Raw genomic sequence first — 13854 nt, forward strand, 5'->3', positions numbered from 1 at the left:
TACTTTTCAATTCTAAATTAAGGCTTTAATTTAAAGGTTAATTATTGAAATCATTATATATAAGCCACTTAGACGGAAAATTACACAAAACCACAAGTTACTAGTACCAAGATAGAAACAAAGTAATTGTTGGCAAAATTAAAAGTATGTATTGTATTAGGTGTTTAGAGAACAATAAATAACAAAAATAAATAAATAAATAAATAAATAAATAAATAAATAAATAAATAAATAAATAAATAAATAAATAAATAAAATAAATAAAAATAAAAAATAAAAAAATTGGTTCGTTGACCATGTACATGATTAGAAAGGGTATACTGTATTACTGTGAATTTATGAGAAGGGTAAGGTACCAAAACCAAAAAACAAAAGAAAAAAACAACCCAACTACGAGGGGCAACTGTTAGATGGTTAAAAAATAATGGAACATATTTGCAATATTGGAAGTATTTTTCCTTGATTCCTCCTGTTATCACAAACAATATTTTTTTTTTTTTTTTTTTTTTGGTGAAAGAGAGGGGCAAGCCTCAATCACAAACAATACTAGAATAAATCAAACACGATTAATCAATTCATGGCACCATAAAACAAGCAATGAATTTTTTCTACGTATTATTTTTTTTTGGGTTGGCTCAACCATCAATTACACTATGGCTACAACCGAGGCGGCTAGGTACAGAATCATCTAACCTCTACAGTCCCTTGTTGGCAAAATGGCATGGGAAATAAGTTATGTTACAAAAAATGTCTACAGAATCTAACAGAACTAATTCTATAAATCTATTGAAGCAAAATTCATGTTTTTGGCAGGTTCCAAGCTTTTACATTTTCCCTTTGTCTTCGGCTACTTAGCCGCAACTGAGTACCTGAGTTCATTCTTTTGAAGATGTCTGCTCATCGGTCTTCTCACCCAAGGCAAATCTTCATCAAACCAGATTGTCATAATTCTTTATACGTATATTGCAGTTGCTTTTCAAGAACAAGGAGAAAGAGTTATCAAAATGTCTTCTTTCGCACAACTGGCTTCCTTGCTTCTTTCTTTGCAGTTGAAGTGGATCCCGGCATGGATATTCCTGAGACTAAATCCTTTATTCTGTAGAGTACCAGGATAAAAAAAAATGTTACTAAAGATGGAATCTCTGGACAATGAGTCTCTAAGAAGTGAAGGGAGAGGAATTTGGGAGGGACACCCGGTGGATAGCACTACCTTGGTATACTCATGAAAAGAAGTATCACCGAAACTCCAACAACAAGAGGGAAAACTGGGGCTGCCGTTAATTCCTGTGAGAAAAAAAGTAGCAAGTAAATTGTAAAAACAAACATTAGTTCCCCAGATATGAAACAGAGCTAGTCTCAAGAGTCCATTAAGCTTGGCACCAACCTGTATTTGAATATCCTCATTTATTCTGTATCGGAGAGGGCCAACATGTATATGTCTATGCTTCTCTATGTCGACCTCAATAACGTCTGATATAAACTTGTGGGTGGTTAAAGGGAGAGCAGATCGAAGCTGCAGCAGGTGCTTACCCTTGGGCAAGTCTTTAACCTGGAAGAAGCGTGATAGTGGCAGGGGAAAGGAAGACTTCACTTTTGATGGCTCACCAGCTGACTTGACCTCCACCCAAAGATGAGAATCTAATTCAGCATTTCTTTCACCCTCAACATGGCAACTCAAAATGCTTCTCTCAGGCTCTTCAAAAACTACAAAGTCCAACCCCTTGATATCCTCAAAGCCAACCTAAGATCAAATCAGTGGAAAGCAAATCGATACATCAATGAATGTAAGAACAAATATACTACGTATATTAGAAAAAGTCTCAAGGAAAGCTTATGAGTATAAAACACGTGCTCCCTTTACGATTTCAGAATGGAGATTCAGTTGTGCTATACTAGGGTCCTAGGCAAATACAATTTCAACAAGAAACCCAAGATAGTATATCTGTTGGTAGGAAGAGGTGAAGTCAACACTAAAGCTGTAAAAGGATCTTAAATTTCAAATCCCAATCTAAACCATAGCAGCATATACTCAAGTCAACAAGAATGAATCTCACTTTGAATAAGCATAATCAATAATAAAGTGTTCATTATTTTTATAACCACACAAGAGAGGTGGGGTAGGTTTTTCATCCATAACAAAGGGCTCGACTTTACCAGTTGCAAATGATATAAGACATACCTTCACAGTGATAGATTCTGGAGATGCGCGCTCAATTCCAGCCCCGGGTAAATCATTCTTTTTAGCTACCTTGATTATATAGGTTGTGTCTGGCAGAAGTCCTCGTAATCGATAGAATCCGAATGAATCAGTAGTTGTTTCCTCATAATAGCCTTTTGATTCTGCTCGTGCCTCAATTGAGATACCTTCTCTAGGTTGGCCGGACAACAAAGTAATCATGCCCATAGCACTACAGGAAGCAAACTTTTAGATCCAAGGGAATGTAAGTAGATATGAGATAGGATTTTAAGGAGTGCAAAACCAACACAAGTAAAACGCTAATCGAATTGCCTGGTAGAGCCATCTTCATCATCTTAATAAAGAAAAATTAGGTTATTCTCATAGGTGTTACGATAAATTGCTAACCAATGTACTAGTTCAGACCATATAAAAGAAAAACTATCATCTGAAAGAAGCATGGAAAGACCAATATTGAGATTCTTGCTCTCGCTATGAAAACCTTCAGACTGCCCTTTTCTGTCCAGAACAAAGGATATCAAATAGGTTAGCTTCCTTTGTGTCTACCCATCATGCAGGCATGCTGATCCACAAGCAGCACATACAAAGAGCTCTTCTACTTCAGAAGGTTTTCACTGGTTAGGTAAGATCTTCTAGCGCTCATCATTCTATTTTATTCCAATGATCATCAAATTCTTCCGTTTCAAAATTATCATATTTATGTCCAAGATTCCATTTTATGATTAGAACCAACAGGTTATTTAGTTTGAGCTTGTGAGACACACACTAGTGTTTTGCAATCATAAATGTGATTGGTACTAGATATATATATTTACATGGACTGAAGGGCAATTTACCATGAATAATAAGCACCCCCTCTATCAAAGTGTTAACATATGATGCAAATCCACCAAAGATAATGTCAAACCTGTAAGCAACACGAGTGGCTTCAAAAACAACTTCTTTAGACTCTCCTGATCCAAGTTCAATTGGCTGTGCACGTGGAGAGAAAGCATACTCCTGCAGAAGGTTGCATAAACATAAGCCTCAAAGAGCAATGCATACAAATCACGAAACCAGCAGCCAATTATCAAGTTAGGAACAGCCGATGCAATAGATTATCATTCCTATAATGACTAAGTCATTGGTTGTCAAGCATAGACCATAATTCAATAGAACCAAATGACCCCATCCCAACACCTCGAGAAGAAATTACTCAACAGAAACAAGTAAAGGAAATAATCTCAATCTGAGAAGCTTAAGTCCTGACTAAAGACTCTCAAACTATATCATATTCAAAATATGCCACAATCTAGATGAATAGTAATAACAATAAAAAAATATTTTATAAAAAAGGAAAAGAAAAAGATCTTAACAGATCATTTAAGTTTTTAAATGTAACCACTACAAAGACTTACTCATAAGATCAAATGACAGATTATTGCCTGTAATAGGTCAATGAGCATCGAGGATGTACCTTTAGCAAAGGGCGGAGATAGAAACTTCCAGGGAACAAGTTCTCAAAAGCAAAATGGCCACCAACTCCTGTAATGGAGTTGTTCCTGTAGCCATCATCACCACTTAGTGATAATAAAGCTGAAGGAAATGGCTCTTCGGTGACTTCTTTAGAGTATATATGCACAGATATTTGACCAAGCTTCTGACAGGAAAAGGAATGAGGTCCAACAGCTTTCAGATGATAGCCAGGCTGCAAGGAATAGGAAACTCATTATGATCCACCAAGTAGGCAAAAGATAATTACCCAATAATGACTACTCTACTAATGAATAAGTAGGCAAAACATAATGTTTCAACTATTAAATAAAAAACTGTCAACTTTTAATGTTCATCATGTCTTTGAATTTACAATTTACAAACAGTAGATGACTAAATAAACACAATGAAAACATGGGATAGCATCTTCCTAAGAGGCCAGTTGTGAGAGATAGTGCGACTTGTGCAGTGCTTGTTATTTTGTCTAGTGTTAAGGTTTAGGTCAAATCAACACTACTTCACTATATTCCATATTCTGTTATCCCTGTGTCAATGTTGGACTTTAGACCTATTGTTTGTTCTGTACCATATAAAGCCATTACTAAACGCTAAGCATGAGGTTGAATGCGGAGTAAGCAGTGGTTGTTTCTCAAAACCAGAGTGCATTTTTTACAAGTAGAACTATCGTGCATAATAATCAGGTTGCTGCAGGATATAGTCAAAGTGTCAAGTATTATAATTGTGTTTTTCGTTTTCAATCTAATAAACAATTGGGTTTGCCAGAGAATAGTCTAATGAGTCATGAGACTACATAAATAAGCACACATTGACCATTCCAATCCATCATTCATAATCTACCCAGGGGCTGATTGATGACCTCAAGAAACCCTTATAACGAATTCCACAAAACTCCTACCTCAACAATAAAGGATTAAAAGTGGATTAGTTATTCATTTCATTTCTTTATATTTTATTTTATTGTAATAAGAACCTAAGGAGGGTGTCATTCATAATTTCATACAATCCAGGATACTTCAGGCTATCATGTGTAATATTATCCATGAAAGAAAGAAGATAGGCAATTGTCATCTTAGCAGCACACGCACCAGCATCAAAACGCAGATGACAATTACAGATTTTAGTGTTACAGATTCATTAAACACGACATTAACTTAATTACATTGGTTTCACAATTACAATGATAAATCACTATAGGAGATAACTAACCTTTGAAGCTTCCAAGGTGTAACTTATATCATCATATAAAGGACCCCCTACAAAGACACCATCAGATCCAGTTGAAATTTCAAGAGCTAATTCACCCTTCTTAAGTGGAGCATTATGGCTATCTCCAGCAGCTATTATCCTGATACTTACACCAGATATAGAGGGCGAAACAGATCCTTCAATATAGAGACCCAATCGACCAGTGAATGAAGGAACTGAGCCTTGGCAACCATCATGTGTAACTGCGATCTGAAAAATATAGGTGGTTAGGAAGCCATGAAAGAGAATCTTTATAACATACCACTCCCAGCTTACCTGATGTTGTCTAGGGTAGAACAAAATTTTCTTTAAACGATTTATACTCGAAGATGTGGCTGAAGTCAAGGTTCTGCAGCAGCAAACACAAGTCAATCAGAAACAAAATGGTTTTGAAGGAGCAAAATTATAACAACAGAGGAAGGAAGAATAAAGGCAAATGATGATTGGTCAGAGACCTTTTTCATGAAATTTACAGAAACATAATTTAAGTTAAAACATGTTTTGGAACCAAATAAGTTCAATCCAAATTAGAATTATGTACTTTGTATTTTAAATTACACTCACTCTATCTAAAGCGTCCACCTCTTTATTTAGGTTTATCCCATATATTATTCTCTTTGGTCATCAATGAACATGAACCCAAACAACATTTTCTACACTAACTTATTTATGGTAAAATTCCCACTCATTTACTGTACATTATAACATGTGTGATAGGTCAGAATGGACAATATCTTTAACGAGAGCTAAACCCTGGCCTTCGTAAAAACCAGTCATTCCATGGTTCTAATCCAAGACAGGTCATGCTCACTATGATAATGTTCTCTTCACCTTTAAAAGGTAAAAAACAATTTTTTATTTTTTTTTATTTTTTTATTACTTTCTCCGTTCTTTTATTATTGCACCATAAGAGCTTGACACAAATTTTTTGGTAGTGGAAAAAAGGATGAGAGAGAATGGTAGAAATACAAAGTTGCCCATGTGATTATATATTCAAAATGAAAAGTAAGTGTTGAAAAGCAAGGGTATATTAGGTATTTATAGTGTGAACACAAATATTTCTTTTCCTAAAATGGATATGGTGCAATATCTGTGAAACTTCATTAAAAGGCAAGTGGTGCAATATTATAAAAATGGAGGAAGTATTAAAAATGAATTTCAGTCAGTAAAAAATCTGTTTGAATTATTAAAAATAAGTTTTATTTGGTACATTAAATCAGTAAAAAATCAGTTCCAATAAGTAAAAATAAGTTTTAATCTGTGAAAATCGGTTTCAATAAGTACAAATAAGTTTTTATCCATAGAATCAGTAAAAATAAGGTGAAAGTGTGGCTTAATGCTAATGTACATAGTTATACTAATGTATCAAAACTAAAACTAAGACGACAAAGTTTCTAAGGATATTCAATGCACAGCTTAGCTTGATGACATGGCATTCTAATTTCAAATTGGTGATTCAATAGATGGAATCATGGAAAACAAACTGCATTAGAGAAAGACTTTTCTTTTTTCTTTTTTCTTTTTTTTTTTTTTTTTTTTTTTTTTTTTTTTTTTTTTTTTTTTTTTTGAGGAAAGGCAATAGCAGGATTTTAATCCAAATCAAGATCCGCTAAGGCTAGGAGGCCTTGTGGTATGTTTCCAATACAAACAAATTCAGCACAACTACGGGTATCCCATCTTGCCACTAGATGGGCAACCGTATTTCCTGCTGTTTTGTGTTATAAAGTTTACAAAAATAATGCTTATCTCCACTCTCTGTACAAGATATCCTGAAGATGCATACCCAAAAAAACCCAAAAAAAGGGTTTCTATCTTACCATGGAGATCAACCCAATTGTGGGCCAAAAATTTGAAAAGACATGCACATGTCATACATGAAAGAGGTAGAACTAGCTTTCTAAGAAAAAGTTGGTGGTTCTTGGCGAAGAGCTTTCTAAAGTGTCTCTCTAATGATAACCACATAAGATATTGTTGGGATAGAACTAGCTCTCCAATCTTTTCCTTATATTATATTTTTTAAAAAAAGTGAAACTTTTGGACCAGAAAAGCTCATGAATATTAAATAGACCCTTCATCAGATTCAATTTTACCAGCACTTCCCAAGTACAAAATAATTATCACCTTCTGCCAGAAGAGATTTCTTTAATTTCAATATTCTTACCTTCATGGCTCATCTAAGGAGCTGACAAAGCAAGACACTTAGTTTAAGTAAGAATTATTCATAAGGTCACAATTAAGACATAACACATAAGCCTAGTTTGAAATTTACACACACACAAAATAAATAAATAAAGAATCTTACAAATATACGACATTCCTAACCATAAACAAATGCATGGGAATGTACATGCCTCATATACATTGGAATGGGAGATATACCTTGATTCACTTGGAATAATTGTAATTTTCTGCCCAGGATTTACCCACATAGAATATTTATATAGAGCAACCTCTGTTTCATCACTTTGATCAGGTAAAAGCTTGGCAATTGTCCCATCAGCAAGAACATTGCCATTTTCAAAGACATCAATAACAATGCTCTCTGGAAGTTCAACAGATGTCACTGAGGTACGATCAACATTGATTTGTCCTTTCACAAGATACTTCTCCCCTTTCAAGTGAACAGGCTGCATATAAAGTTGAAAAAAAAAATGGTCACAAATAAAATTTGAGCAGAAAGAAGTTAAAAAAAGCACTTTAATTAAACAGTTAAATAAGCAACACACCATCAGATTTGCTGTATCAATGTTGATGGAAGAGCTCCCAAAGAAAATGCAAGAGTTGACAAACTCTAATTTATTTAACCCTGGAGACTCCACACACAAGCGCTGCAAGCCTTTCTGTAGGAGAAAATTTTAAGTTAACTATTTTAGGTTACAGTAAGTCAATGACCAATCAATGAAGGCTTAAGAACTCTACATAAGGGTATGTGGCTGAGTGCTTATAACAACCTTAATTTTCAAAGGCAGAGACTCTCCATCTGGCTGAATCATCCTAGCATCTACATCGTGTGAAGAAGTAACATCAACCCAGTAACCTTTATGAGAAAACAAAATCCCTTCAACATCCTCTGTGCCAACATCAACATCAATAGAACTCTGCTCCCAACACCATCTATCTTCTTCTATGGCAGTATCAGCAGGAGCATACTTGACCTAGTGTGTAAATACATTACCAGAAAGAAAGAATTCCAATTAAATAGGAACACATCTGAGTCAAAACCATCACAATTACAATTGTCCCACACCTTAATTGAAAAGGCTATAAATAAATAATTAAACAGCATTTGTTTGAAGTTTAAGTACCACATAAATTTAAAAAAATGTAAAGATATAAAATAAAATAAATACGTAGTATAAAAAGCCTTGAACATGAAATATTTTGTGATGAACATTCCACCATAGCAGTTTAATTGCAATAAACCATGACCATACTAAATAATTTCAAAGGGATCAGAACAAAGTAATGCACAGTATGTGCATAAAATGGATATACTGTGACACATGAGCATAAACACAAAATAATTATGGAGAAAATCACAGCATGATCTCATTTCACAGTAAATCACTAGTTCTAGAATGCTAAATCAGGTATCAGCTGTGTCATGTAGTCCTTGCAGACCATGCTACACAATTACGAAATAACCAAGTAACACAGTTTGGATCTGCAAGTTATAATAAAAATATGGAAAGAATTGCATCCATGCCAAAATGGAATTTGAGAGTACTTCACACACATGTGTTCCAAGGTTGGAGACAGATACGTAATGAATCTGACATTCTTCAACCTAGATCATAAATTAGCACAGATATTTGCATGGCTTTTGTACAGTTGTTAAAACAGAATTTATTTTACCATCTATTCAAGGTTCTTGCTTTCAATTAGATATCTACATTCACCTGAAATTAATAGCTTACTTTGTACGAAGTCATTAATATTGCATATGATAGGAAAAAAAACAACTAATTTTAAATTAAAATAGCATTTTGCTATCTCAAAACATGAGAATGTGGATCTTTGTCATCCCAACAGCCAAACAAAAAGGAAAAGGAAAAGGAACCTTTATCACTGTAGAAATATGAGGTATATTCACATTATTCTGAATGAATAATCATTGAAAGCACTAAATAAAATCTAACAAAAAATTAACAGGTACCCTAAAAATAGCAATCTGCTTCACCCTCTTAAATAGTTGAAATATATCTTCACCAAACAAATTGCATAGCATAAAGTAAAAGCAAAGTGTGAAACAAAAACAACATGACAATACGTTCTGCATTTGCAAGGAGTGAAGATGATTTTTAGTAATGATGGTTTCTAGACCTCATAGGATGAAAGACTAAATGCAAGTAATATACCTCAACCCTGTACTTTCCAGGGAAGACATCCAAAAAAGTAAATTTGTTATGCTCATCAGTCAATCTGACCGTCCTCCCTTTGTTACTTTTACCCAGTCTCACAAGTGTGATGGAAATAGATGAGCCACATCTCTCCTTACACACGACCTCTCCGTGAATTTTCACTTGTGCCTGAAAGTTTGTTAATTTGTAAATCAGATAATGCCGATAAAACATTCTATTGCTTAATAAGAGCAGATTTACTCAAATGAAGCAGGAACTCAAAGCAGAGGTCATATAAAGCATCAATTTAAAACAAAGTGGACAAACTTCCAATGAAATTTCATACTTGCCCCTAGCACTCCAGCCAACATCAAAATTGTACTTATATGTGTTATGAGGAGATGGTTAGAGCATAAGTTAAGCACAAATAATTAAGCTAAAAGCGTAAGTAAATATTCAGGGAAACAAACCAAAAGAAATCATATACATGTCATACGACTAGAAATTTATGGAGAATGACCTACCTGAGAGAATTCAATATTCAAAAGTGGACTTCTAACACTGACATCAGTATAAGGAGGCAAAAACACAAGTTCCGGAGCATTCTCCGGTGTAGATGCCATGGCAGACAGACGATAGTCACCTGGTGGAACCTGCATAATGTAAAAGTGAGATATGATTGTTTAAAACAAGTCAGTCAGATATAATAGGTCAAATCAGAGAAAATCAATTTGACTTTAGCCAGAAGATCAATTAGGAGTTTAGGACTGCAAATATGCAACGATGAATGATTCATAACCAGACAGCAACAATAAGACAAACAAGAGGTTAAAAGCTACATATTGCAGATAATAGACATAGTTAAGTTACCATCAACATCATTGCATAAGCCAATCAGCAACATCTTAGCATCAGAACCAAAGCAAAGAATTTTTATTGGCCCGATATCCTAGGCAGTGGCTAATTTACTTCACACCCAGTTACAAGCAATTGTTTTGTAATGGGATTTTACCAAAAAAAAAAAAAAATACAACAAAGAATTTTTTTTAAAAAAATACTGGAATCTTCACAATTATCATAAAACTCCAGGTTCCATCTGCAATTGGATCAAACTCACAGATAATAATTTCCTTTCATATTTAAACAAGAAGAATATGTCTAATTTCCAGCAAAGCTTTAAAAACAAGAATATTCAGACCACTGATTTCATTACTGTCAGTCAAATTTCAACCTGCAGGGCAAAAATCAACTCTAAATGCCAAGTAGAGTTATAGCTTCCATTTTCTGTAACTGGAATGGAATGAAAGAAACTGATGCCACACATAAGAGAGTGAAAACAAGCAACTATGCAGGTTCATGCAATAATCAGGTTGCTAACAATCCATGTTTGCATAACCATAAGGACTTATCAACATGTTACATCTAATTATCAGGAAAGATATGCTTAAAAAATAGGTAAAAGGAAGTTGAATCATTTCAAGCACACCTGAAAACAGAAATTTCCATTTTGATCTGCCTGTCTCACTTGAGGTTTAACATTCTCTGGTCCATGGGTTAAAGCTACCTACAATTTAATAAATACAATAAGTAGAATCAAAAATATCAACAATTGTAATAATAGACATTAGTAGGATACCAATACATGCTCAATCAGAAAGGATGACACAATTTCCTGACAAAACAATAAAAGAACCAGGTGCGCCTACATTAAAAATATGAAGAATAAAAACTTAAAACCCTCTGAATATCTCTCTATTCCTGAATATTTCAAAGCCGAGGATTTGTCTAGTAAGGGAAAAACTAGTTTAAGGGCCAATTGGGGAAAAACATCCTCAACCAAATAAGTTAAAGGGCCAATAGGGGAAAAACACAAAAATATGATATCACATTATCACACAACAATTACCCATGTCATGAGGTCATGACAGGATATGACATTATTATGCAGCAAATGCTCTGAACAACTTGTCATAGAACAAGTGGAACAAAAAATGCTTTTTTTTTTTTTTTTCTTTCTTAAAGTGAAGAAGAAATGCTTTAAAAAGGTAGGACCTTTAAATTCAAGTCAAACCATAAGTAGAAACAGGAGCACAAACAAAAAAGCTGATGTTGAAAATGGTTCAAAATGCAGGTTTGGCCAATATTGTGGAAAAAGTTGCGGTTATGGTAGACACAGTTAGGATCACGATTGTCGCGGTTCTAAATATTTTAATTAAGCCTTAGAGTTTAATTACAATAAGTGTGTACTACTTGTACTATTGTACTTTGAGAAAAATTAAATTTTATTGAGAGAAAAAAAAAATAAACTTAGTCCTTGAACAAATTAAATATTGTGGAAGTAAACTCTCTGTTTACCATGTATTAAATGATCTCATACACCCGAGTAATGAGTTCTTGAAAGAAAAAAAAAAGGTTCAATGGTCAAACTTGAAAGTGACACCAAAGGTCTAACTGCTTTTGCTATTTCCATTAATTCATTGGACGTAGAGAGACCTGATTCTGTGAAGGAAAGAAATCCCCACCAGGTGTACAGACCAGAAAACCTCACATCTGGAATACTCTTTAAATCACAACCTTATTCTCTCACAAGATAACTCATTTCTCTCTCTCTCTTCTACCCAATGAAGCATTGGCCTTCATCTCCACCCTTATTTTACAAGATGAAGCCATGGAAGACAAAACTGTTGAATAATTTTGAGAATTGGAGGCATAATTCATGTTAATTAATTATATTACTTAAGCAAAGGTGTTGTGTATAATTAATAAAGAATATTAAAGCAAATAAACTTGATTGAAGGTTGATAAAGAAGAACTCAAACTTTGTTTTGCTGCCCCTGTACTTCGCCCGGTCAGCCGCCCGATCGTGGTGGTGCTCGCCCGATCGGGCACGAGGGTGGCCTGGAAATTGCATTCTTCGCCGCCCGATCGGGCAGACGCCGCCCTATCGGGCGCGAGAAGGACTGACGAATTCATTTCTGGATTTTGGGGCAGCCACCCGATCGGGCGCGAGAAGACGCCTGGATTTGACGTCGATTTCCGCCCGATCGGGCGGCAGCGGGCCCGATCGGGCGCGTGTCAAAGAGGAAGTTGAAACTGACGGTTTCGTCAGTTTTGCTTGAAGGATGTCAGTTATTTTCGTGGCTGTTGGCAAAGATTATGCTTTAATATATATATGTTCTAAGAACATATGTTGGATATACTTGAGAAAAATCAGAAATTTATTTTTCTTGAAAACCTCTTTGCAACTCATTATCATCATCATAAATCCAAAGGCTTATATACATTGAATTGTAATCATCTTACTTGTGATTGCAATTGTTTCTTTGTTGTATCTCCTAAGTAATTTTCCGTGAAACCCAGTTGTAGTATAGGGTCAGAATTATACTTTTGGGAAAGTGATTCCGTTCACGCCTCGAAGTTTTTCCGTTCTAATTTGTTTGCTATTTTTGTGACCCTTGTTTATACTCAAATTCCCCAACAATCCAAAAGTATAATTGACAAAGATGGCAAATGTTAAGGAATTAATGGCCAACATTCAAAAGTTGGACAAACTCGAAGGTGTTGATTTCCGAAGGTGGCAGAGGAAGATGCATTTCTTTTTTACTACAGTTGGGGTGGCTTATGTTCTTGCTACTCCGAAACCCGAGGAAAAGGAGGAGGAAACAATGGATGAAGTGAGGAAACGCAACAAGTGGGAAAACGGCAATTACATTTGTTGTGGTCATATTTGATATCTATCAGTTTATTGATTCTGCTAAGTCTCTATGGGATGATTTAGAGGCTAAATATATGGCTGAACATGCTTCTAGCAAAAAGTTTCTTGTTAGTAAATTTAATAATTATAAAATTATTGATAGTAGGCCTGTTATGGAGCAATTTCATGAGATACAAAGAATTTTAGAAAGTCTTAGACAGCATAACATAGTTCTTGATGAGACCTTTGTAGTGTCATCTATAATAGACAAATTACCTTTTTCTTGGAAAGACTTTAAAAGTGGTTTAAAGCATAGGAAGAATGATGTTAACCTTGAGAGTTTGGCTTCTCACATCCGGATTGAGGAAGAAATCTGGTTGCAAGAGGGAAATAAGGATGGAAATCCTAGCTCTACTACGGTAAATGTAGTGGAGGATGCCAAACAAAATGTGAGAAAAAGGGGTAATGACTCAAACAAAAATAAAGGCAAGAAGCCTAAGTTAAGCGGTGATGATTCAAAGTCACGTGCTTGTTGGGTTTGTGGAAAACCCGGTCACTTCAAGAAAGATTGCACAATCTGGAAGAAAAGGATGAGCAAGAAGGCTCAAGATGGGAATGGCAATGCTAGCCAATCCCAAGACAAACAAGGCTGATTGTTCGTGGTATATCGATTTGGGAGCATCGAGGCATGTGTGCAATGATAGATCATTGTTCAAGACCTTCTTGGAGGTTGCTGATGGAGAAATTCTCTATATGGGCAATGACTCTACAGCTAAGGTGCTTGGCAAAGGACAAGTGGAGCTAGTCTTTAGTTCGGGAAAATCTCTTATTTTAAGAGATGTGTTGTATTCTCCCGAACTTAGGAGGAATCTTGTATCTGGTGC

At 35.0% G+C, this 13854-nt stretch overlaps 1 protein-coding gene across 1 annotated transcript in view; it reads right to left on the minus strand.

The window, feature by feature from the left end:
• Window positions 1–586: 586 nt before the first annotated feature.
• The window catches only part of LOC110710119 (nodal modulator 1-like), a 30279-nt gene continuing 17011 nt past the window's right edge, over window positions 587–13854 (minus strand). The window contains exons 14-27 of the mRNA XM_021888376.1: window positions 10763–10840; window positions 9801–9929; window positions 9295–9465; window positions 7888–8091; window positions 7663–7776; window positions 7316–7563; window positions 5213–5285; window positions 4898–5146; window positions 3654–3884; window positions 3105–3196; window positions 2180–2408; window positions 1385–1741; window positions 1211–1284; window positions 587–1096 (exon numbers count right to left, since the gene is read on the minus strand). Coding sequence (XP_021744068.1) covers window positions 1000–1096; window positions 1211–1284; window positions 1385–1741; window positions 2180–2408; window positions 3105–3196; window positions 3654–3884; window positions 4898–5146; window positions 5213–5285; window positions 7316–7563; window positions 7663–7776; window positions 7888–8091; window positions 9295–9465; window positions 9801–9929; window positions 10763–10840 — 2346 coding nt within the window. The 3' untranslated portion in view covers window positions 587–999. The remainder of the gene's footprint in view (window positions 1097–1210; window positions 1285–1384; window positions 1742–2179; window positions 2409–3104; window positions 3197–3653; window positions 3885–4897; window positions 5147–5212; window positions 5286–7315; window positions 7564–7662; window positions 7777–7887; window positions 8092–9294; window positions 9466–9800; window positions 9930–10762; window positions 10841–13854) is intronic.

The sequence above is a fragment of the Chenopodium quinoa genome, unplaced genomic scaffold, assembly GCF_001683475.1.
Source record: "Chenopodium quinoa cultivar QQ74 unplaced genomic scaffold, ASM168347v1, whole genome shotgun sequence".
Lineage (NCBI taxonomy): Eukaryota > Viridiplantae > Streptophyta > Magnoliopsida > Caryophyllales > Amaranthaceae > Chenopodium > Chenopodium quinoa.